We start from the raw sequence: 26,305 nt of genomic DNA, 5'->3' as shown, positions 1-26,305 counted from the left end.
GAACTAAAGAACTCTTGATGAAAAAGGAGAGTGAAAAAGTTGACTTAAAACTCAACATTCAGAAAACTAAGATCATGGCATCTGGTCCCCTCACTTTATGGCAAATAGATGGGGAAACAGTGGAAACAGTGTCAGACTTTATTTTTTTGGGCTCCAAAATCACTACAGATGGTGATTGCGGCCATGAAATTAAAAGACACTTGCTTCTTGGAAGAAAAGTTATGACCAACGTAGACAGCTTATTAAAAAGCAGAGACATTACTTTGCCAACAAAGGTCCATCTAGTCAAGGCTATGGTTTTTCCAGTAGTCATGTGTGGATGTGAGAGTTGTACTATGACGAAAGCTGAGCACCAAAGAATTAACGCTTTTGAACTATGGTGTTGGAGAAGACTCTTGAAAGTCCCTTGGACTGCGAGGAATTCCAACCAGTCCATCCTAAAGGAAATCAGTCCTGAATATTCATTGGAAGGACTGATGTTGATGCTGAAACTCCAGTACTTTGGACACCTGCTATGAAGAACTGACTCATTTGAAAAGACCCTGATGCTGGGACATATTGGAGGCAGGAGGAGAAGGGGATGACAGAAGATGAGATGGTTGGATGGCATCACTGATTCAATGGACATGAGTTTGAGTAAACTCTGGGAGTTGGTGATGGACAGGGAGGCCTGGCATGCTGCAGTCCATGGGGTTGCAAAGAGTCGGACACAACTGAGTGACTGAACTGAACTGAACTCACTTGTTATAGTTCTATTCTGATTGTCCATTTTTCCTTGACTTGGTTTTGGAAGGTTATTTCTTTCAAGGCATTTTTCCTTTTCACCTAAGTAATTTATTGGGCTTCCTAGGTGGCACTAGTGTTAAAGAATTTGCTTGCCAGTGCAAAAGACTTAAGAGACATGGATTTGATCCCTGGGTTGGGAAGATCCCCTGGAGGAGGGCATGGCAGTCCACTCCAGTATTCTTGTGTGGAGAATCCCCATGGACACAGGAGCCTGGCAGGCTATAGTCCATAGAGTCACAAAGAGTCAGACACCACTGAAGTGATTTAATATGCATGCATATAATTTATTGGCACACAACTGTTCATGGTAGTCAGTTCTCAATATTCACACTAGTTATGTTTTGTATAGTTTGTCGTTTTGTATATTCAGCATATAGAGTATGCTGAATTAGCAACTGCTGAACAACCGTTTCCAGTGAAATGACAGTTCCTGTGAGCCTCCAGCCACAACATATTTGTTAACAGATCAAAAAATAACCTTGTTTTATGTGTGTTTCTACGTTAACAAAGCTTCCCTGGTTATTACAGTGCGCAGCCAAGGTTGCGAACCACAGTCTCAGATGCATCCTTTGGTAAAGCACATACTACTTTGAGACAGCCTATTACATTTTTAAACAGCTCTGATTGTTATAAAATTCTGTATTCTCCTGAAGATTTAATATAAGAATTTCTCATACTTAGTTTGTTTAAAAACCAGTCAACCAAATTACAGTTTATATTCAAATCATTCACACTTAATGTACAAAATATGTTATACCTGTATGTATTATGTCATACCTTAGAGCCAAATTGTTTATAATTTTTTAAAGATTATGGACATTTTAGTATATTTCGTCCTTTTTCTTGATTTCCTAGATTTATAGAGGCAATTCTTTTTCTTTTCCTTCTGTTCCAGAGTTCTTCAGATGCTATATACTTGGCAAGACATGTTGGTTTGCGTGTGGGAATCCCAAAAGAGACCCCAGCTATCACTATTAATAGGCTCTGTGGCTCTGGTTTCCAGTCCATTGTGAGTGGATGTCAGGTAAGAGCAGCATTGACAGAATGTGGTCCACTGGAGAAGGGAATGGCAAACCACTTCAGTATTCTTGCCTTGAGAACGCCATGAACAGTATGAAAAGGCAAAATGATAGGATACTGAAAGAGGAACTCCCCAGGTCAGTAGGTGCCCAATATGCTACTGGAGATCAGTGGAGAAATAACTCCAGAAAGAATGAAGGGATGGAGCCAAAGCAAAAACAACACCCAGTTGTGGATGTAACTGGTGATAGAACCAAGGTCCGATGCTGTAAAGAGCAATATTGCATAGGAACCTGGAATGTCAGGTCCATGAATCAAGGCAAATTGGAAGTGGTCAAACAGGAAATGGCAAGAGTGAATGTCGACATTCTAGGAATCAGCGAACTAAAATGGACTGGAATGGGTGATTTTAACTCAGATGACCATTGTATCCTCTACTGCGGGCAGGAATCCCTTAGAAGAAATGGAGTAGCCATCATGGTCAACAAAAGAGTCTGAAATGCAGTACTTGGAATGCAGTCTCAAAAACAGCAAAATGATCTCTGTTCGTTTCCAAGGCAAACCATTCAATATCAGAGTAATCTAAGTCTATGCCCCAACCAGTAATGCTAAAGAAGCTGAAGTTGAACAGTTCTATGAAGACCTACAAGACCTTTTAGAACTAACACCCAAAAAAGATGTCCTTTTCATTATAGGGGACTGGAATGCAAAAGTAGGAAGTCAAGAAACATCTGGAGTAACAGGCAAATTTGGCCTTGGAATACAGAATGAAGCAGGGCAAAGGCTAATAGAGTTTTGCCGAGAGAACGCACTGGTCATAGCAAACACCCTCTTCCAACAACACAAGAGAAGACTCTACACATGGACATCACCAGATGGTCAACACCGAGATCAGATTGATTGTATTCTTTGCAGCCAAAGATGGAGAAGCTCTATACAGTCAGCAAAAACAAGACCAGGAGCTGACTGTGGCTCAGATCATGAACTCCTTATTGCTAAATTCAGACTTAAATTCAAGAAAGTAGGGAAAACCACTAGACCATTCAGGTATGATGGAGAAGGCAATGGCACCCCACTCCAGTACTCTTGCCTGGAAAATCCCATGGATGGAGGAACCTGGTACGCTGCAGTCCATGGGGTCGCTAAGAGTCGGACAAGACTCAGTGACTTCACTTTCACTTTTCACTTTCATGCATTGGAGAAGGAAATGGCAACCCACTCCAGTGTTCTTGCCTGGAGAATCCCAGGGATGGGGGAGCCTGGTGGCTGCCATCTATGGGGTCACACAGAGTCGGACACGACTGAAGTGACTTAGCATAGCATAGCATAGCATTCAGGTATGACCTAAATCAAATTCCTTATGATTATACAGTGGAAGTGAGAAATAGATTTAAGGGACTAGATCTGATAGAGTGCCTGATAAACTATGGAATGAGGTTCGTGACATTGTACAGGAGACAGGGATCAAGACCATCCCCATGGTAAAGAAATGCTAAAAAGCAAAATGGCTGTCTGGGGAGGCCTTACAAATAGCTGTGAAAAGAAGAGAAGCTAAAAGCAAAGGAGAAAAGGACAGATATAAGCATCTGAATGCAAAGTTCCAAAGAATAGCAAGAAGAGATAAGAAAGCCTTCTTCAGCGATCAGTGCAAAGAAATAGAGGAAAACAACAGAATGGGTAAGACTAGAGATCCCTTCAAGAAAATTAGAGATACCAAGGGAACATTTCATGCAAAGATGGGCTCGATAAAGGACAGAAATGGTATGGACCTAATAGAAGCAGAAGATATTAAGAAGAGATGGCAAGAATAGACAGAAGAACTGTACAAAAAGGATCTTCATGACCCAGATAATCACAATGGTGTGATCACTCACCTAGAGCCAGACATCCTGGAATATGAAGTCAAGTGGGCCTTAGGAAGCATCACTATGAACAAAGCTAGTGGAGGTGATGGAATTCCAGTTGAGCTATTTCAAATCCTAAAAGATGATGCTGTGAAAGTGCTGCACTCAATATGCCAGCAAATTTGGAAAACTCAGCAGTGGCCACAGGACTGGAAAAGGTCAGTGTTCATTCCAATCCCAAAGAAAGGCAATGCCAAAGAATGTTCAAACTACCGCACAATTGCACTCATCTCACATGCTAGTAAAGTAATGCTCAAAATTCTCCAAGCCAGGCTTCAGCAATATGTGAACCGTGAACCTCCAGATGTTCAAGCTGGTTTTAGAAAAGGCAGAGGAACCAGAGATCAAATTGCCAACGTCCACTGGATCATGGAAAAAGCAAGAGAATTCCAGAAAAACATCTATTTCTGCTTTATTGACTAAGCCAAAGCCTTTGACTGTGTGGATCACAATAAACTGTGGAAAATTCTCAAAGAGATGGGAATACCAGACCACCTGACCTGCCTCTTGAGAAACCTGTATGCAGGTCAGGAAGCAGCAGTTAGAACTGGACATGGAACAACAGACTGGTTCCAAATAGGAAAAGGAGTACATCGAGGCTGTATATTGTCATCCTGCTTATTTAACTTATATGCAGAGTACATCATGAGAAATGCTGGGCTAGAAGAAGCACAACCTGGAATCAAGATTGCTGGGAGAAATATCAATAGCCTCACATATGCAGATGACATCACCCTAATGGCAGAAAGTGAAGAGGAACTAAAAAGCCTCTTGATGAAAAAGTTGGCTTAAAGCTCAACATTCAGAAAATGAAGATCAGGACATCTGGTCCCATCACTGCATGGGAAATAGATGTGGAAACAGTGTCAGACTTTATTTTTTTGGGGCTCCAAAATCACGGCAGATGGTGAGTGCAGCCATGAAATTAAAAAACACTTACTCCTTGGAAGGAAAGTTAAGACCAACCTAGATTGCGTATTCAAAAGCAGAGACATTACTTTGCCGACAAAGGTCCATCTAGGAAAGGCTATGGTTTTTCCAGTAGTCACGTATGGATATGAGAGTTGGACTGTGAAGAAAGTGAGCACCGAAGAATTGATGCTTTTGAACTGTGGTGTTGGAGAAGACTCTTGAGAGTCCCATGGACTTCAAGGAGATCCAACCAGTCCATTCTAAAGGAGATCAGTCCTGGGTGTTCTTTGGAAGGAATGATGGTAAAGCTGAAACTCCAGTACTTTGGCTACCTCATGCAAAGAGTTGACTCATTGGAAAAGACTCTGATGCTGGGAGGGACTGGGAGAAGGATGAAAAGGGGACAGCAGAGGATGAGATGGCTGGATGGCATCACCGACTCGATGGACGTGAGTTTGAGTGAACTCCAGGAATTGGTGATGGACAGGGAGGCCTGGCGTGCTGCAATTCATGGGGTCGCAAAGAGTCGAACAGGACTGAGTGACTGAACTGAACTGAGAGGAAATGCCTCACTTCAGTGTAACACTATGTTTTAAATTTTGTAATATTTATGAAGAGAGGTCAATATTTGATTTTTCTTGGAAAAATATTCATAGAAAGAAAATCATTTTTTGGATATATACATTATGAGCATGCAAGAAAATCATTTCATAAAAGCTAGTGATGAACCCTGTAAACACCATGCTAAATGGAACAAGCCAGTCACTAAAGGACAAATACTGTATGAGTCCACTTATATGAGGTCCCTAGATTGGTCAGATTCATAGAGACAGAAAGTAAAATGGGGATTGCTGGGGCCTGTGGGGAAGAGAAAATGGGGAGTTAGTCTTTAATGGATACAGGGTTTCATTTTGGAAGCTGATAAGACTTCTGGAAGTAATGGTAGTTGGTTGCATAACATTGTGAATGTGCTTAATGACTTGCGCAGCTAGAGTTGATTAGAATGGTAAGTTTTATGCTATGTGTATTTTATCACAGTTTTTAAAAAGCTAGTCGTGACTCATTTTTATTGAGTGCTTCCTATGTGCCAGACATAGATTTACATTCAGTGTCTCACATAATCGTCACAACAGTCCTATGAGGCAAGAACTGTTATTCCCATTTTATAGGCAAGGAAATTGATTATTAAAGGCATTAAGTTTACTAAGTTGTAGTGGCAGAATCTGATGCCAGGTCTACAAGAGTTCCAGGTAAGGCAGTTCAAAACAGTGAATAAAGACTATAAGGTAAGGAAGGGAGTTGGAGAATTTAGAGGATGATACAAAATGTATTTTATTATAAAGGTACTGAATAATACTGTTGGTCAAAGGACAAACTAGTATCTCTTCAAGGGATAGTTGAGCAAATAGATTTCCTCCCTTGAGCATAGGGAAAAGGGACACAGTAAAATTTAATTTGTCAATGTCTTTATGTTTTCAAAGTCTTCATCTTTTATTACAAAATGAAAGATAAAACATATTGTAATGAACAAGTTACTTTCACATTTATTTATTTATTTCTGTTACAATATATGTACCCTGATTTTCCTAGCAATCATTTTAAACATTGGGCTCCTAGAGGATTGTTATTTGGGGTTTTTCTGAGAAATGCAAATAGTGGGAAAAATTGGAATAAACAGATTCCTCTTTATGACTACCATAGGTTAACATAGTTTTTATAAAGCTGGTCTACTTCAAGTCCATTGATTAATAGGATAAATTTTACTTTTGCCTTTTTAATGGCTTATTCTTTATCTGCTGGCAATCTGTACATTTATACTATAATATCTCTGCTAGTTTTCAAGATGTGTATTGAGTTATGAATTACCATTCTTTGTCAAAATGTAGGTAGGATTTGTTACTTCTACGTAAATGATTGAAAAGTCTGCTAGCTTTTTTCCTCCTTGTATCTTGGGAATGAATATTTTACATTCGCTTTGAAATCACTTGTATTTCCCTTTGAGACACTGTAATGTGAACGTTTGACTGTAAGAAGGGCACTTATTAGCTTCACTGTTGGTTTACTGCTTAATACATATTTCCGTCACAATAAAAGGATTTTGGGGTGTTGTTTGTTTGTTTTTAAATAGGAAATTTGTTCTAGAGACTCTGAAGTTGTCCTGTGTGGAGGAACTGAAAGCATGAGCCAGGCTCCCTACTGTGTCAGAAATATTCGTTTTGGAACTAAGCTTGGATCAGAGCTCAAGGTTGGAATCATTAAAATTTTTAAGAATTATTTCTATGCTATTATACTGTAATTTTAATAACACCATTTTGGGGCAGAGAAAAAAACTTAAACCAGTTCTGTTAATAGGGATTTGGCAAGATATGAATTATTTGAAATCTGTAAACTATTTCATAGTTGTTGATTTTGACATTTTAACTCACATAAAATTTGACTTTATCTCAGCACACGTCTGCTAGTGTAATTAACACTTGGGGAGATGAAGCAAGGGAAGTAATGGATTAAACAGATGGGTAAAGATCGAATTAATCTCTCTACTGAACAACTGGTAAGCCAGATAATTAAATCTTTGCCATAATTAATGGAAATTTTATTTCTGGAGCAATCTCCATCAAATAGATTTCTTCTTTACCACAGAAAACATTCTCTTGAAATAGGTTATAGTGTCCAAGTCAGTCAGATAAACAACAGTCCTTTACAAACCACCTGAGTAGTGCTGTTAAGGGTGATAGTGTGCTGTCCTTTTTGCATCAAAGGGCCAATGACATTGTATGTTCTTAGGCTTTCCCAGTCATAATCATTGATTTATCCTGTCCACCCTGTTTCTCACCTGGCCTTTTTGAAAGTTGAACTGAATAACACTTAAATAATATGAGATAATATGTAAGATTCCTAATACATTTGAGAAAACCTTTGGAAAGACAGGTCAGCAACTCAAAGGGTGACAAGGCAGTCTAGAAGAAACAGGGGGGGCCCATTTATCAGAGACTAACTAATTGGATAACAAAACCCAGCCTATCCCAGGCTTTTTTAGTCTCATAATAACTGGTAGAACCTGCTATTGCTGCCACTGGAGGTGTGGGATGGAAAAAAGAGCACAGCTATAGTCTCTGAGGGTGTTCATAACTGCCTTACAGAGGTGGGCTACAGGGAAACGTTGCATGAGAACTGAAGTTTCTTACGAAGTGGAAGCTTGAGGGTTTAAGCTTTGATTGTAGGATGACTTTCTACATTCTTACCTTTCACATTTAGCACTGTTGGTCCTCCTTAGAGCCCTGTGTTTAGAGCAGAGAAAGTGTGCATTTTATGATGGTGTTTTTATTTTTTAATTAATTTATTTTAATTGGAGGCTAATTACTTTACAGTATTGTAGTGGTTTTTGCCAGACATTGATATGAATCAGCCACAGGCATACATGTGTTCCCCATCCAGAATCCCCCTCCCACCTCCCTCCCCATCCCATCCCCCAGGGTCATCCCAGGGCACCAGCCCTGAACACCCTGTCTCATGCATCAAACCTGGACCGGTGATCTGCTTCACATATGATCATATACATGTTTCAATACTATTCTCTCAAATCATCCCACCCTCACCTTCTCCCACAGAGTCCAAAAGACTGTTCTTTACATCTGTGTTTCTTTTGCTGTCTCGCATATAGGGTCATCGTTACCATCTTTCTAAATTCCACTTATTTGCATTAGTATACTGTATTGGTGTTTTTCTTTCTGACTTACTTCACTCTGTATAATAGGCTCCAGTTTCATCCACCTCATTAGAACTGATTCAAATGCGTTCTTTTTAATGGTTGAGTAATACTCCATTGTGTGTATGTACCACAGCTTTCTTATCCATTCATCTGCTGATGGACATCTAGGTTGCTTCCATGTCCTGGCTATTATAAACAGTGCTGTGATGAACATTGGAGTACACGTGTCTCTTTCAATTCTGGTTTCCTCAGTGTGTATGCTCAGTAGTGGGATTTCTGGGTCATATGGCAGTTCTATTTCCAGTTTTTTAAGGAATTTCCACACTGTTCTCCATAGTGGCTGTACTAGTTTGGGATGCATTCCCACCAACAGTGTAAGAGGGCTCCTTTTTCTCCATACCCTTTCCAGCATTAATTGTTCGTAGACTTTTTGATAGCAGCCATTCTAACTGGATTGAGATGATACCTCATTGTGGTTTTGATTTACATTTCTCTGATAATGAGTGATGTTGAGTATCTTTTCATGTGTTTGTTAGCCATCTATATGTCTTCTTTGGAGAAATGTCTGTTTAGTTCTTTGGCGCATTTTTTGACTAGGTCGTTTATTTTTCTGGCATTGAGCTGTAGGAGCTGCTTGTATGTTTTTGAGATTAATTTTTTGTCAGTTGCTTCGTTTGCTATTATTTTCTCCCATTCTGAAGGCTGTCTTTTCACCTTGCTTATACTTTCCTTCGTTGTGCAAAAGCTTTTAAGTTTAATTAGGTTCCATTTGTTTATTTTTTATTTTATTTCCATTACTCTCGGGAGGTAGATCATAGACAATCCTGCTGTGATGTATGTCAAAGAGTGTTTTGCCTATGTTTTCCTCTAGGAGTTTTTTTAGAAAATGTCTCAAAACCAAATATAAATCATAGTAATAGTAAATGCTCATCAGAAAACCTCATTTTACTTTTACCTTTTTTGTTGGCACTGTTGATTATTTAAAGAAATGTTAGCATATTACTTTCAAATTTTACAAATGACTTTATTAATGTCTTTTAACAGCTGGAAGACACTCTGTGGACAGGATTAACAGATACGCATGTCCAAATGCCGATGGCAATTACTGCAGAGAATCTTGCTGTAAAACATCAAATAAGCAGAGAAGATTGTGACAGATACGCCCTGCAATCACAGCAGAGGTGGAAAACTGGTCAGTGAAAGTCGTTATTACAGATATCTTTAGAAAGAAAGCTAGGAAAGGTTTTTATCCTTTTAGATTATAAAGGCCATATAATAATATTGTTTAAAATGATGTCTTTTGAAACTCATATTTTTTTTTATTATTTCTTTGTTTTTAATGGTTAAATATTGAATATTCTGTTAATGATTGCAAATTAACTGGAAGTTTCTCTTTTGAAGTATGTGAATGCTACTTAAAAAGTAGTGTGGATGATTGGTCTTATCTAAACACTTGAATTTTGCCCCAAATGGTAGAAGACTCTGAGGGCTATGATGCAGTCTCTTGGAAGTGCTAGTTCCCTGGGGCAGAGGATGTAGTTCCCCAAGAGGCATCTTATACTCACAAGAAGGGGATGGTATGTTTGGGAAAGACTCATTGGGGATCCTTTTATGACTTCCCTCTCCCATTCCTAATTGAGAATCATTGCATCTGCCTCAGAGACCCAGAACTAGCCCAAGGCCACAGCTGTGGTGCCCTTGTGTAACACTGCACACTGCTGGGGAGCCAGTCCAAAACGGGCAGAACGACAGCTGCTCTTTTATCAGTGTGGTGAGTCGGAAAATGTGTTAGTCCCCTGAAAAGAGTTTTGAAAACTAAACTATTATAAATGAGCAGACACTTTATTTAGGGGGTATTAAATAAGTGAAATAGTGAGGATAAAGTTCATTTTAGTATTTCAGATGGATAAGTGGAATGGAACTGATCCAAGTCTTCCTGTTTTTAGTTACACATTTAAGTGAAAGGGTATTGGTCTAAAGGTCAAGAGTTAGTTTGTTTCTAGTTTTGCCGCTGGCAGATTTTCTGACTTCAATCATTTATTTACCAAGCATTTATTCACTGTGCTAATAATAGAGGTAAAAATATTTGCCTTCCCTTTTTCTCTAACAGAATTGTTGTGAAAAACAAATGAAGTGTTAGCCTGTTATGAACTGGCATCAACTTTAAGGTGGTATTATTTCTAACTTGGGCTCCCCAGGTAATTCAGTGGTAAAGAGTCACCTGCCAGTGCAGGAGACATGAGTTCAATCCCTGGGTTGGGAAGGTCCCCTGGAGGAGGAAATGGCAACCCACTCCAGTATTCTTACCTGGAAAAGCCAAGGACAGAGGAGCCTGGAGGGCTGCAGTTCATGGGGTTGCAAAGAATCAGACACTACTGAGTGACTGAGCATGCATGCATTCCTGACTTACTCTGTTTCTGAAGCTTTAGATTAACTATCATCCACTCCAGTCAATGGGGTTGGAAGTAGATAAGCTGTTTTACTTAGAACTGTGTCAGTAATAGCACATATAATTTCTTCACATTGCCTGTCATTAAATTTCAGTGATAAATGACTTGGTGACATAGATAACTTGGTAACCTTTTCCTTATTGTGCTAAAAACAGTTAACATGAGATCTATCCTCTTAGTAAAATTTTAAGTGTACATTCTTATAGACTATCAGTATTAATACAACTTGGTAACTTTTTAAACTATTTCGTATCTCACCCAGAGAAGTTAAAAAAGGGCATTAAATCCATTTGATGTCACTACATCTGTAGGTAGCAGACAAACACTAATAATCTAGCAGTACCTTATAAAAAATGTTGTAGTAAAACAAATGTCAAAATTGTAATATTACAGAATGTATCTGCATAGGTGACAGTATATTAAATCCTGCAATAGACAAGGTAAGTTATGTAAGTAATAAAAGCTTATATTAAAGTAGACTGAGAGGAAAGGACAGAACAGAAATTAAATTGAAGGATATATTTGATTTCATTTTTCTAGTTTATGTTCTTTTTTTCTCCCCATTCTTATGAACAGTCTTTCTACTATTTTAGCTAATGATGCTGGCTACTTTGATAATGAGATGGCACCAGTTGAGGTGAAGACAAGGAAAGGAAAACAGACAATGCAAGTAGATGAACATCCTCGGCCCCAAACAACCATGGAGCAGTTAAATAAACTTCCTCCAGTGTTCAAGAAAGAAGGAACCGTTACTGCAGGGAATGCGTCGGTAGGTAGCACCTGGGCCTACCTTGAACTCTTCTTACTGTGTTCACTGCAGACTGATCAGGCAATATCTTTTAGATGCTTTTCATGCTGATCTTTAGTTACTTAGCCTAAGCTAGTAGTGTTCATATTCTGTTAATTTGGGTTTTCATACTCCAAAATAAATTAGGGGACCCTTATATAATACTCTGCCAATTTCTTAGTCTTTTCAGACTGTTAGAAGGAAATCTACCTTTTTCTTTTTTTAACTTTTTATAAGAGGAACTCAAAAGCCTCTTGATGAAAGTGAAAGTGGAGAGTGAAAACGTTAGCTTAAAGCTCAACATTCAGAAAACGAAGATCATGGCATCCGGTCCCACCACTTCATGGGAAATAGATGGGGAAACAGTGGAAACAGCGTCAGACTTTATTTTTCCGGGCTCCAAAATCACTACAGATGGTGACTGCAGCCATGAAATTAAAAGATGCTTACTCCTTGGAAGGAAAGTTATGACCAACCTAGATAGCATATTCAAAAGCAGAGACATTACTTTGCCCACAAAGGTTCGTCTAGTCAAGGCTATGGTTTTTCCTGTGGTCATGTATGGATGTGAGAGTTGGACTGTGAAGAAGGCTGAGCGCCGAAGAATTGATGCTTTTGAACTGTGGTGTTGGAGAAGACTCTTGAGAGTCCCTTGGACTGCAAGGAGATCCAACCAGTCCATTCTGAAGGAGATCAGCCCTGGGATTTCTTTGGAAGGAATGATACTAAAGCTGAAACTCCAGTACTTTGGCCACCTCATGCGAAGAGTTGACTCATTGGAAAAGACTGATGCTGGGAGGGATTGGGGGCAGGAGGAGAAGGGGATGACAGAGGATGAGATGGCTGGATGGCATCACTGACTCGATGGACGTGAGTCTCAGTGAACTCTGGGAGTTGGTGATGGACAGGGAGGCCTGGCATGCTGCGATTCATTGGGTCACAAAGAGTCAGGCACAAGTGAGCGACTGATCTGATCTGATCTGTAGCCAACTAGCAAACAATGTTGAGGTAGTTTCAGGTGAACAGCAAAGGGACTCAGCCGTACAGATACATGTATCCATTCTCCCCCAAACTCCCCTCCCATCCAGGCTGCCACATGACATGGAGCCGAGTGCCATGTGCTGTACAGTGAAATCTACCTGGTTTATTATTTTACTTTTTCTTCCTCATGTGTGCACCTCATCAGATTTCTTCTTCAATCTACCCACATCAGGATATAAGCTTTTCCTTTACATTCTTTCCTGTTCCGCTTAGTGAGCTCGTGTTCTGTGCCTGAGACAATCTCTTTAATACAGCAGTTTATCACTAGTGCTACTTGTGTTCCAGATTATGGGGCTGCTTCCTATATGTTGCCATAATGCTAACAGCACTCCATTAGCTCAAAGCTTGATGAACTATATTCTTCTATCCTCTAGTTAATCATGTGTTTGTTTCCAAGGGGGTTTCCGATGGTGCTGGAGCTGTTATCATAGCTAGTGAAGATGCTGTTAAAAAACATAACTTCACACCACTGGCAAGAATTGTGGGCTATTTTGTGTCTGGATGTGATCCCACTATCATGGGTATTGGTAAGTTTATAGTGATACAAATTGGTTCGGTTATGTTTCTGGAGATAAATCTCCTTTGGCATTCAGATTCCTGAAACAGTAGCCACATTCAAGGTCACTTTTGGGGAAGAGGAAATTGGTCATCAGTCATTTAAACAACCCATCTTTATGAAAAGCTATGCTTGACACAACAGGAAGACCAAGACCATGTAAACTCCTTGTGGGCAGTAATCGTGTCATGTTGTCCATTTAAAATATATAAAATTAACACACAGTAAACAACAGAGAAGCATTACAAGGTAATGACAAGACAGACAAAAGTGGGAGATGGGAGAGATCATGGGACCAAGTAGAGAAGATACGACCCCGCTGGGTGTTTTTCACATGATTTTACATGTAGCTCATTTAATCTTCCCACAACCCTAGTAAGTGAGATTTCTTTGTGAATAGAAAAACTGAGGCTTGGGGGGATGGTCTTTTAAGTTCAAAAGCAGTAAGTGATGAAATGGGGGTGTGAATCCAAGTCTTGTCCCAGTGCTCTTTTCCCTCTGTTACCTCAGGAAGTCAAAGAAATAATGCACCTGGCCTATCTATGACTTCATAGGAAAATGAAGAATTCTAAACAGTGCATCTCAATTGGCAGAATACTAGCAGGAGAAAATTTGGAGCTCCCTACGAATATGTATAGTCTTGGCTCCAAAAATATGAATTAGAAGGAAAACAAAAAACTTTTTGCTGGATACACTCCTAGGAACTGTAGATAATACTGAATTTTAATAGTTCCTGCATCATTCTCTGGGGAGACAGGGAGCCAATTATGTGCCTCACAAAAATAAAATTGGCTTTGATCTATCCCACCTATACCTTCATACCCCAAGAAAAAGCCTGCCCTAGGTTATAGATTCAGATTTTTGGTGAGCCAAAAGATTTTCCTATATACTTAGGCCTTTTTTGACTAACTAAATGGGTTTTTGAAGTAGGTCCTAAGATTTAAAGGGAGATCACCTATTTCCAGCCTGCCTTCTCAGAAGTTCTTCAGTGTAAGCCTCTAGGTGCTACTCAGATAAAAATCACTTATGTTGATTTGGGACTAAATTAATACCAGCCATGTTTGTTGCCATGTCCTTGAGAGATTCATCTCTGTACAGAATTCCTCAGAAAGAAAGCTGGCATGTCCATACCTTGTCATTTTTCACTGTGTTGTAAATTATGTCAACCAGAACTGCAAGCTTTGGAACCATCTGTTAAAAGTCATTTGTTTTTTCTTTATTATGGTCTTAAAAACTTACTAACTTTTAGCTACCTACTGTCAACAAAGTACAACTTTTGTCTTAGAAATGAAAGATAGCTTTAAAAATTAAACATCTGTGTATTGGTATGGCATTTATCATTTTGGTATTTATGGCAGTAGTTCCCAACCTCAAATGATGATCAAAATCTAACCATAACCCCAGTCCACCTCAAAATTTTGTTTGATCTAGTAGGTCCAGGTAGAATCGTGGAATATGGGTTTTTTTCAGTGTATAGCTGGTTTTGATGATCAACCATATTTATTTGATATAGATAAGTAGTTATTTTACAGTTTTCAGTTTAACCTCTCTTAAGAGTTTCTGATACATTGACATGGTCAGTGAACAAGAAAGTTTAGTTTTTTTTCCTTCTATTCTTGGGCCTGAATATTTGCCCTGTAGTATACAATAAATGCCATTGTGGAAGAATTCTAATTTTCCTCAGGGTTGGGACAGAGCTCTGTCCCACACCATATGATGTCCTCCCCCTCACCTAAATAGCTCATCTCTCAGGTGTAATATGGGGCCAAACAAGGTAACTGCATGAAATGCACCAGCTGAATAAATAAGGGAGAGTAGATTATTGAGTATGTGGTGGAGATTGATTCATCAATCCAAATTCTAAGAACAGTTGTTCTCCAGTTATGCAGTTATTCAACATATAGCAATGCTTAGCCCTGCCCAGTAGGTACAGATCCATAAAAAGGTGGAAAGCCAGGAATTGAAGGGCGCAATTAATGGTTCCAAGGAAGGACACAGTTATGGAGAAGCAGTGCTCCCTGGACCTCCCCATGAGAGGCAGTGATAGGGGATGGGTACATGGAACTTTGAGCCTCTTCAACTGGGACAGCTATAGCTTTACCTGTTATTGGGCTTCATTTGTAGAAAGATATCCTTAAAAGTAACGGGTTAAAAACCAGCTCAAAGCACTTTGGATGAGAAGCTTATAGCTACCAAAGGTACCCAAGGGTTACACAGCTATTAGTGGTAGGAGCCATTACTAGAAATACGGTGTCCTTTTCCCAGCAAAACCACTATACCTTCCTAAGGCCCAGTAAATAGCAAAGTGGTAGGGAAACAGTCCTTTAAAAATTAGCTTGTAGCCTAACATATTGTTAAAATTGACTATAACAATTCTAAGTTAATACTAACACATTTAGTCATGATTATGAAGGCAGGGAGGTATGAACAGTGGTTTTACATCCTCAGCTTTTAGTTGTGTGTAGCTTTCACACCTGTGAGTACTGCATCCCCTGACCATGCTGGATAATCAATGCTCTGCTATTGACTATCTATCCATTTTCATGTCTTAAAGATACAAAGAGAATCTGGAATTAGATTCTATATTAAATCAGTAGCCCATATAGAACTGATGCTTTAAATTGGAAAGCATTTTTTGGTAGCCCTACCCATCAACAGATAATTGTCCAAGAAGCTTTTTAATTAGGTGACCAAATTAATTATTATATTTAGATTGTGTTATGCTTTTCTTGTGAAGACTGATTTCCCATTTTACCTTACATATGTTTGTGAAGCTTGTTATAAAATGTTTGACTACTTGAATTCAACAAAACACCACATATTTTTCTTTTTAGATGTTTATGGAAGTTTTATCCTCTAAGGGAGGATAGAGAAGTAGATAATCATCCCTAGCCAGATTTTTTATATTTTGGAAAGAAATATCAATTTACTTAAAATTATGAGCAATATTAAAAATAGGGTCCAATACTTTGGCCACCTGATGTGAAGAGCTGACTCAATGGAAAAGACCCTGATGCTGGGAAAGATTGAGGGCAGAAGGAGAAGGGAGCAGCAGCAGATGAGATAGTTAGATAGCATCACCGACTCAATAGACCTGAATTTGAGCAAACTCCAGGAAATAAAGAAGGACGAAGAAGCCTGGTGTGCTGCAGTCCATGGGGTCGCAAAGAGTCAGATGCGACTTAACGACTGAACAACAAAATTGAACTGTCATTAGTGATCATCAGAAATCTGGGACTTAGAGTTTATTTCCAAAGTTTTTAAAGGTGGATTTGCATTTCTTCAGTGAGAGTTATGTTTTATTTTGAATCTCTGCCTCCTGTTGGGGTTACAAACATCTCCTTGCTTTAGCTATCTTTTCCCTGAAGTGCCTGGTAGCTTTTTATCTTGGTGTGCCCATGTGGAGATACCAGTGCTATTTCTTGCCTTTTGTCCAAAATGGGCCTGAAAATTCAGAGCATAGCCACAGTCACTTCTCTACTGGGAATGTATGATTTGTATTCCAGGTGAGTACTCAGTTTGCCTTGGCATTTGGTATTAAGAACTATCTATACATGGGAATTCCCTGGCAGTCCAGTAGTTAGGACTTGGTGCTTTCGCTGCTGTGGCCTGGTTTTGATCCCTCTTTAGGGAATTAAGATCCCTGTGCCAGTTGCACTGAGCGGCAAAAACTTTTTTTAAAAACTAAAGTTAAAAAAAATAAGATGCATTTTAACAAACCGTCTATACAAAACCTCACTCCTTGGGCTGTTTGAACTCTTAAGGTCATTTATGGTAGAATTTTTCATGTTAAGTCTCTCGTCTACAATTTGCATGAACAGCTTTTCATCCTTGTCCCATTTTCTGTTTCTTACTCTCATGTCATTTAATATTGTGTGCTATCAGGGTAGCAAGATTTTTAGTTACTGTCACATTATTTCCTCCTTACTTACCTGTTTAGTAAAAAAGGAGAAATTTGATATTTACAAGGTGAAATTGGTTTTTGTTCTAATATAGGTCCTGTCCCTGCTATCAGTGGAGCACTGAAGAAAACAGGGCTGAGTCTTAAGGATATGGATTTGGTAGAAGTAAGTGTTCTACATTTTTCACAACATGGAATAAGCCGTCAACTTCTATAGCACAGATGGCTTTAGTTCGATTTTTATAGGTCTTTATGTTTTAGTACCTTTAAAGTTTCCAAATGATGTGAATCTAAACAAGTATTACTTTCATTGTGTGCCTGTGTTGACAGATAATCAGGCCCTACCTTATTAAAATGCTGTATTTATATCTGAATAATTTAAAGGGCCTTTCTTCCTCTACTAAAGTATAATTCTTGGGTACTTTTTATGACCTTGTAAGATTCTGCTATTAATAATACATTTTAGACTATTAATGTGCCTATTGACCTGAATTGAATGTTTGTTAAGGTGGGTGAGAAATAAGTAACTTTATTTTATGCATTAAAGTAGAAAAATACAGGTAAAAAAAATTTACCTAATAGAAAAACAATAATCTAACGCCAAATCTAAGTTTCTTACACTTCTGCCAAGTTAACAGAACCCAACCCCAACCCCAAAACTTAGGTTTGGCTTTTACACCACTGTTGTGGGTTGATTTGGAATGCATCTGTCATAATTTTTGGCACTGGAAACTTAGATTTATTGGGAGAGTGATTTCTGTATGTTAGAACAAAAGCATCTTAAATGTTTAGTACAATTAAAAGAAAGGATTAAGAATATGCTTAAAGATGGGTTATATACATTCGGCATTTGGGAAGTATTTGAACATTTTAGGTAATTAAGCTGCTTAATTACTATATTTATATTAGCAAATCAGTACCACTGAATTTCTGACTTCAGATTTCACACTTAAACCTTGAAAATATTCATCTCTGTAGAGATGTTCATCAGCATTTATAGATGTGTAAACACTCAAGGATATGCCTTTCCATACCCTGATGTGATTGTCTTTGAGACTTTTGATGATCATGAGATAGTTTTTCCTGGGTTCAAAAGCCTAGTTTCACGGCATACTCTAGGTCTCTGAGTACCTCGTGACTATATAAAATGGAAAAATAAATGTTGGATCTAAGGAAAGTAAAGCACCATCTCGGGAGAGCACAAAATATAGTAGGAGAGAACACAAGGGTAGATTTTTATCCCAGCCCTGGAAAAGCTGCCTTTTTAAACATCAGTATCCTTCTCTATAAAATTCTCTGCTGAGATCATGTGAAAATATAATTCTGTAAACATGAAATAAGGTAATGCTCTTGGCCAGCCTTGTTAAGTGCGATGCAACAATATGAAACTTTCTAGTTCTGGCCGTGTTTCAACATGGTAACTATTCCTCTCAGGTGTCTGGCTCTGCAGGTTTATTCTTTATTGTCTATCAGTTTCTTCTTGGAAGTATGGCTAGTAATATGGGTTAGTAGTAATAATAAGAGCAAGTATTTATTGAATATTTGCTTGTACAGATAATACACTAAACACTTAATACCCATGATTTCATTTAACATTAACAGTAACTCTTAAGATGATACAACAGTCACATTTTACCAGTGAAGAAAGTTGAGTGTCAAGAGAATTTAAAGAACATGCATACAGCCAAGATTTGAACTATCCATCTGGCTCTAGAACCTATGGGTTTTCTATAGTACCCCATTGCTTCTAGTCCAGGATCCATGTGTAGTATCACTGAGGATTCCTTTAAGGCAGAGGTCCCCAACCTCCAGGATCTAGTGTTGAGTGATCTGTGGTGGAGCTGATGATAATACTAGAAGTAAAGTGCACAATAAATGGCAATGCACTTGAATTATCCCAAAACCATCCCCACCCCCACCTCCAGTCCATGAAACTGGTCCCTGGTGCCAAAAAGGTTGGGGACTGCCACTCTAAGGGATGCGTTAACACTTAAAGTATCGCTTAGTAAATACACCCATTTATGAAGAATGATTGAAGATAAAATAACCTTGCAAGGTAATTTAAGTAGGGAAAAAAAACCGGAAAGTTAGCAATCATTAGGACTTGACAGTTCTCGGTTAAAAATAAGTTTGTGAATAAGGATTTTTATTAAGTGTTTTGATTGTTTTAAAGGTGAATGAAGCTTTTGCTCCTCAGTACTTGGCAGTTGAAAAGAGTTTGAATCTTGACCCAAGTAAGACCAATGTGAATGGAGGGGCCATTGCTTTGGGTCACCCATTAGCAGGATCTGGGTCAAGAATTACTGCACACCTGGTTCATGAATTAAGGTACGTGCTAGAAATTGTTGGTTTTCAGACTTGCTGTCTTTTGTGTACATGCATGAATTTAGGTTTCCCCAGAACAATCCAGCATTTGCCCATTCTTCCTCATAGCCCCTTGCCCTGCTTTTCTCCGTGATTTGCGCACCCCTTCTTCACAGACCTTACTGATGACTCAGTTGATTTGTTGGTGTCCACTCTTGTGACACTGGCTCTTCCCCGCATGGGCCGCATAGCCACTTGGCACGAGTTCACTGGGGGCCCAGTGTTCGTGCGGCCCACCCCCGGTGCACAGCAGGGAGCCCATAATGAGGCCCTGCTCTCAGGGCACTTGCATTCTAGTGCTAGTTACAGGAGTAAGACACAATTATTTCAGAAAACAAAGTGCTGATCAAGATGCTGTCCTTTAAGAAACCTAAGCAAACTGACAATTGGGGTCTAAGTTTTTCCTTCACTGTTTCCAGGGCTCCAGCCTTCTGTGCATTTGATACTTTGCAGTTTTAACAGAAGAGCTTCTCCTTCTGTACCCTGTCTTTTGGACCATTTTGTTCTGTTAGTAGGAAAATTGGAAACAAAACCAAATATGCCAGGCTTGAAAATCACTCTGGCTCCCTGTGACATTAGGGTAAATAGGACTCCTGTTTCACTCAATAATTGGGTTGAAATGAGTGATTGATTGCACAAAAAATAATTCCTGGATGGTTTCTCAAGGTCACTCTATCAGGACTGAAGAATTCCAGTGGATGGTACTTTAAAGGAGTCTTAATTTTTATGAAAGGGACATGAAATATTTCTAAACTATCTGACCTTTCAAACAGACAAACTTCAGTAATTATACTTATTCTAAGGTCCATAAAAATCTAAAACAGATAAATCAAGGAGGCTGAATATTAATATTTACTCCCCCTTCTTCAACTTCCAGCCCATTCCAGTTACCTCCTGTTTTATGTTTGTTTCTACCTCCATCTTCTGTGTTACTACACTTTTAAAAGTAAGAATACTCAGCTTTCCAAATCCTTTCTCCTCTTTTCCCCAATATTGAGGACTGGAGAAAACATTGAGCTGATGAGCTGAACAAGAATGAATATTGCAAATGTGACCATTATAAATTCTATTTAATTGATTATCTAATTCTGTAGATTCTTTATTCAACTAGTTTTCAGCCACTGCTTTCTTTCTCAGGCGTCGGGGTGGAAAATATGCTGTAGGATCAGCCTGCATTGGAGGTGGCCAAGGAATTGCGGTCATCATCGAGAACACAGCCTGAGAAGAGCAGGCAGCCTGCCCTGGTCCATGCTCACATGACTTGACTAGGCCACAGTGAACCAGGTGACCTTCAGAGCAGATGCAAAGCCAGCCATGCTCTGCACTGAGAGTGACTGGGTTTGGGCAAGGCATGGTAAAGCAGAGACCCATTTATCATAAACAAGAGCCCATGCCAGAATAAATTCTCTCAAATTTGTACCAAATATGCAGCATTTCTGAACTGAAATCCAACTAATGTAGGCTTTAAAGGGAATTGTATTCTTGCCAAATAACCATCACTTATGCCTTAAATAATATGATTGCAGGGAAATTGAATAAATAGTGCCTTAACTTCAGCTAATCCTTTCCTGTTATTTCTTTTATTTTTCTAAAGTTTTAATTGAGGTAAAATACATATAACATAAAATGTACCGTCTTAATCGTTTTTGAGCACACACTTCAGTGGCATTAAATACATTCACATTGTTGTGTGGCCATCACTACTATCCATCGATCTCCAGAGCTCTTTTCATCTTGTAGAACTGAAACTCTACACCCGTTAAACAACAGCTCCCTGTTCTGTCCTCTCTGCAGCCCTTGGCAACCACCATTCTGCTTTTTGTCCTATGAATTTGACTCCAGTAGGTACCTCGTATAAGTGGTGCTTAGTTGCTCAGTCATGTCCAACTCTTGGCGACCCCATGGACTGTAGCCCACCAGGCTCCTCAGTCCATGGGGATTCTCCAGGCAAGAATACTGGAGTAGGTTGCCATGCCCTCCCCCAGGGATCTTCCCAACCCAGGGATTGAGCCCAGGTCTCCCACACTATATGGCAGATAGTTTACTCTCTGAGCCGCCAGGGAAGCACCATATAAGTGGAATCATACAAAATTTGTCCTTTTGTGCCTGGCTTATTGCACTTAGCATAATGTTCTCAAGAATCATGCATGTTATAGCACCTATCAGAATTTTCTTCTTTTTCAAGGCTGAATAATATTCCATTATATATTCTATTATACTAGATTTTGTTTTTTCTCTCATCCATTGATGGCAGGTGGGTTGCTGCCACTGCTTGAAAGTGAAAGTGAAAATTGCTCAGTTGTGTCCAACTCTTTGAGACCCCATGTACTATACAGTCCATAGAATTCTCCAGGCCAGAATACTGGAGTGGGTAGCCTTCCCTTCTCCAGGGGATCTCCCCAACCCAGGGATCAAACCCAAGTCTGGGATCGAACACTGTGGGCAGATTCTTTACCAGCTGAGCCACAAGGGAAGCCACCTCTTGGCTGTTGTGAATAAAGCTGCTCTAAACATAGTGAGCGTCCCTGGTGGCTCAGCTGGTAAAGTCCACCTGTAATGCAGGAGACCCTGGTTTGATTCCTGGGTCAGGAATATCCCCTGGAGAAGGGCATGACAACCCACTCCAGTATTCTGGGGCTTCCCTGGAGATCAGATGGTACAGAATATGCCTACAGTGCAGAAGATCTGAGTTTGGTCGCTCGGTCAGGAAGATCCCCTGGAGGAGAGCATGGCAACCCTCTCCAGTGTTCTTAGCTGGAGAATCCCCGTGGACAGAGGAGCCTGGCACGCTGCAGTCCATGGGGTCGCAAAGAGTTGGACACGACTGAGCGACTAACACACACACACACTGTGCAGGTGTGGTCTTGCTGGGTTCTTGAGTCACTTGACAATTCTGGTTGTAAGGTTTCAGGGAATTGCTATCCTGTTTTCCATAGCAGCTGTACCATTTTATGTTTCCACCAGTAAAGCACAAGGCTTTAAATTTTTCCACATCCTCACCAATAATTGCTGTTTTCTGTTTGTTTATTATAATAGCCATCTTAATGAATGTGAGCTGATATCTCACAGTGGTTTGAGTTGCTTCTCCCTGATTATTAGTGATATTGAGCATCTTTTCCTGTGCTTGTTGGCCATTCAGCTATCCTTTTTGGAGTAATACCTATTTTAAGTCCTTTTCTCATTTTTTAAATTGAATTATTTTTTATTGTTGTTGAGCTGGCTTATATTTTTAAAAATTATTTTGGAAGTCAGTTCAATTTGTATGTTAAGTGATATTCATAATTCATTATGAGATAAATGCCCAAGGGAGCAAAATTACCGAATTTAGTCTTGATGTTAATAAATGATATCATATTAGCTTGATTTTTCCCTTGGATAAAGACAGTGCTGATTATGTATTATAACTTTTCAAATACATTTGAGTGGGAGCATAGCTTCCTTAAAGAAAATTTGGGTTCATTTTAAGGACCAGATCTGTAAATGACAATATGTGGGGTTGAGAAAGGCTGCAAGTCAAGGCTCAGAAGAAGGTATACTATGCCCCTTCTCGTGCACCTCACCAACACTTCCCAGCAGTCAGAAGGAAATGTTGTCATTAATGTCTATTACACTAGCTAACTAAAATGAGGAAACAGAGTCAGTAGAACGTAGCTACTATAAACCAATGACTTAATGCTAAAATTTAAAGCCATTAACTGAAGAGACCAAACTTGTGCCTGGATTTCATCCCCCCTTCTTCAGCTTTCCTAGTTTACCTAAATTATGTGCTGTCCTCCACATACCTCCCCAGGGGACATGTGGCAGTGTCTGGAAACGTGTTGGTTGTCATGACTGGGGAGGGGGTGCTACCGGCATCTAGCGGGTGGAGGCCAGGGCTGCTGCTAACTAAACATCTTGCAACACAGATGAAGTCTCTGTAGCAAAATTATCAAGCCCAAAGTTTCGAGAGAGCTGCTGTTGAAAAATCCTGCTTTAACCCTCAATCCACCTGTAAAGTGCAAAGGTTTATTGCTTTCTCCCATGAAGGTCTTGTGTAGTTTTATGAGGTTTTTTTTTTTTTCTACTTGGACATTGCTAAAGAACAGTTTTGGGGTATTATGTATCTAGTCAGCTTACCAGACCTTTGTATTATTAGTTCTACTCATATAGATAACATCTCATTATTTTTTATCACCTTTTTGCATTGGGGAAACCACTAGACCATTCAGGTATGACCTAAATCAAATCCCTTATGATTATACAGTGGAAGTGAGAAATAGATTTAAGGGACGAGATCTGATAGGCAGCATGCCTGATGAACTATGGACGAGGTTCGTGACATTGTACAGGAGACAGGGATCAAGACCATCCCCATGGTAAAGAAATGCAAAAAGGCAAAATGGCTGTCTGAGGAGGCCTTACAAATAGCTGTGAAGAGAAGAGAACCAAAAAACAAAGGAGAAAAGGAAAGATATACCCATTTGAATGCAGATTTCCAAAGAATAGCAAGGAGAGATGAGAAACATTTCTCAGTGGTCAGTGCAAAGAAATAAAGGAAAACAATAGAATGGGAAAGACTAGAGATCTCTTCAAGAAAATTAGAGACACCAAGGGAACATTTCATGCAAAGATGGGCTCAATAAAGGACAGAAATGGTATGGACCTAACAGAAGCAGAAGATATTAAGAAGAGGTGGCAAGAATACACAGAAGAACTGTACAAAAAAGATCTTCACGACCCAGATAATCACAATGGTGTGATCACTCACTTAGAGCCAGACATCCTGGACTGTGTAGTCAAGTTGTCCCTAGGAAGCATCACTATGAACAAAATTAGTGGAGGTGATGGAATTCCAGTTGAGCTATTTCAAATCCTGAAAGATGATGCTGTGAAAGTGCTGCACTCAATATGCCAGCAAATTTGGAAAACTCAGCAGTGGCCACAGAACTGGAAAAGATCCGTTTTCATTCCAATCCCAAAGAAAGGCAATGCCAAAGAATGTTCAAACTACTGCACAATTGCACTCATCTCACATGGTAGTAAAGTAATGCTCAAAATTCTCCAAGCCAGTCTTCAGCAATACATGAACTGTGAACTTCCAAATGTTCAAGCTGGTTTTAGAAAAGGCAGAGGAATTAGAGATCAAATTGCTAACATCCACTGGATCATGGAAAAAGCAAGAGAGTTCCAGAAAAACATCTGTTTCTGCTTTATTGACTATGCCAAAGCCTTTGACTGTGCAGATCACAATAAACTGTGGAAAATTCTGAAAGAGATGGGAATACCTGACCTGCCACTTGAGAAACCTGTATGCAGGTCAGGAAGCAACAGTTAGAACTGGACATAGAACAACAGACTGGTTCCAAATAGGAAAAGGAGTACGTCAAGGCTGTATATTGTCACCCTGCTTATTTAACTTATATGCAGAGTACATCATGAGAAACACTGGGCTGGAGGAAGCACAAGCTGGAATCAAGATTGCCAGGAGAAATAGCAATAACCTCAGATATGCAGAAGACACCACCCTTATGGCAGAAACTGAAGAAGAACTAAAGAGCCTCTTGATGAAAGTGAAAGTGGAGAGTGAAAAAGTTGGCTTAAAGCTCAACATTCAGAAAATGAAGATCATGGCATCCGGTCCCACCACTTCATGGCAAATAGTTGGGGAAACGGTGGAAACGGTGGCTGACTTTATTTTTCTGGGCTCCAAAATCACTGCAGATGGTGACTGCAGCCATGAAATTAAAAGACACTTACTCCTTGGAAGGAAAGTTATGACCAACCTAGACAGCATACTGAAAAGCAGAGACATTAGTTTGCCAACAAAGGTCCATCTAGTCAAGGCTATGGTTTTTCCAGTAGTCATGTATGGATGTGAGAATTGGACCATAAAGAAAGCTGAGAGCTGAAGAATTGATGCTTTTGAACTGTGGTGTTGGAGAAGACTCTTGAGAATCCCTTGGACAGCAAGGAGATCAAATCAGTCCATCCTAAAGGAGATCAGTCCTGAGTGTTCATTGGAAGGACTGATGCTGAAACTTCAATACTTTGGCCACCTGATGCAACGAACCGACTCATTGGAAAAGACCCTGATGCTGGGAAAGATTGAAGGCAGGAGGAGAAGGGAACGACAGAGGATGAGACAGTTGGATGGCATCACGGACTCAATGGACATGAGTTTGAGTAAACTCCGGGAGTTGGTGATGGACAGGGAGACCTGGCGTGCTGCAGTCTGTGGGGTCACAAAGAGCTGGACACGACTGAGCTACTGAACTGAACTGGGAGCTCTTTTTTCCCTTTGAGAGGGGAAAAAAGTCAAATTTGGAAATGTTCATATTAGTTCACCATTCAGTGTGATCCTTACACTAGGTGGCAGATAGGTGCACTTCATCAAATTGAGGAAGTTCTCTTCTATTCCTAATGTGGTTAAGAAATTCATGAATAGTTCACTGATTCTTCAAACCATGCTAACCTGGCATTACCACTTCACTGATCTTGTGAATGTCACCAACCACCTTCACGTTGCTTAATCCAGTGAAACTTTTCTGTCTTCATCTTTGACTCTGCAAGATAGTATGCAGGTGACTATCCCATTGTTCTGTTTTTGCAGCTGTTCTGCTGCTAAACCTCTGCTGTCTGTGGTGACCCCAGGCCAGGTCATGAGACTCATCCCACCAACACTGGTCTCTCCTCTTGCTCCAGGCTCCTGCACCTAACTGCCCTTCGGACACTTCTCTCACTAAACCAACTCCTTCTTCAAGTCCTTCCATCCTCAGTTCCAGTAAGTCAAGTCAGGAATCTGGGAATTTCCTAGATTCTGCCCTCTCTCTCATCCCTCATATCTAGTCCAACAGCAAGTTTTATTAGTTCTTTCAGAATGTATCTCAAATCCATTC

General features: G+C 39.7%; 1 protein-coding gene across 1 annotated transcript in view; it reads left to right on the top strand.

Annotated features, from left to right (window-relative positions):
• Nucleotides 1-20,986, top strand: part of ACAA2 (acetyl-CoA acyltransferase 2) — a 35,883-nt gene extending 14,897 nt beyond the window's left edge. Inside the window, exons 3-10 of the mRNA XM_061400149.1 lie at nucleotides 1,682-1,810; nucleotides 6,751-6,867; nucleotides 9,376-9,523; nucleotides 11,375-11,550; nucleotides 13,007-13,136; nucleotides 17,162-17,232; nucleotides 19,240-19,394; nucleotides 20,568-20,986. Coding sequence (XP_061256133.1) covers nucleotides 1,682-1,810; nucleotides 6,751-6,867; nucleotides 9,376-9,523; nucleotides 11,375-11,550; nucleotides 13,007-13,136; nucleotides 17,162-17,232; nucleotides 19,240-19,394; nucleotides 20,568-20,652 — 1,011 coding nt within the window. The 3' untranslated portion in view covers nucleotides 20,653-20,986. The remainder of the gene's footprint in view (nucleotides 1-1,681; nucleotides 1,811-6,750; nucleotides 6,868-9,375; nucleotides 9,524-11,374; nucleotides 11,551-13,006; nucleotides 13,137-17,161; nucleotides 17,233-19,239; nucleotides 19,395-20,567) is intronic.
• Nucleotides 20,987-26,305: the final 5,319 nt, after the last annotated feature.

The sequence above is a fragment of the Bos javanicus genome, chromosome 24, assembly GCF_032452875.1.
Source record: "Bos javanicus breed banteng chromosome 24, ARS-OSU_banteng_1.0, whole genome shotgun sequence".
In the NCBI taxonomy this organism is placed as follows: domain Eukaryota; kingdom Metazoa; phylum Chordata; class Mammalia; order Artiodactyla; family Bovidae; genus Bos; species Bos javanicus.
Note: the sequence above shows the minus strand (reverse complement) of the source record. Positions and strands in the feature narration are given on the sequence as shown.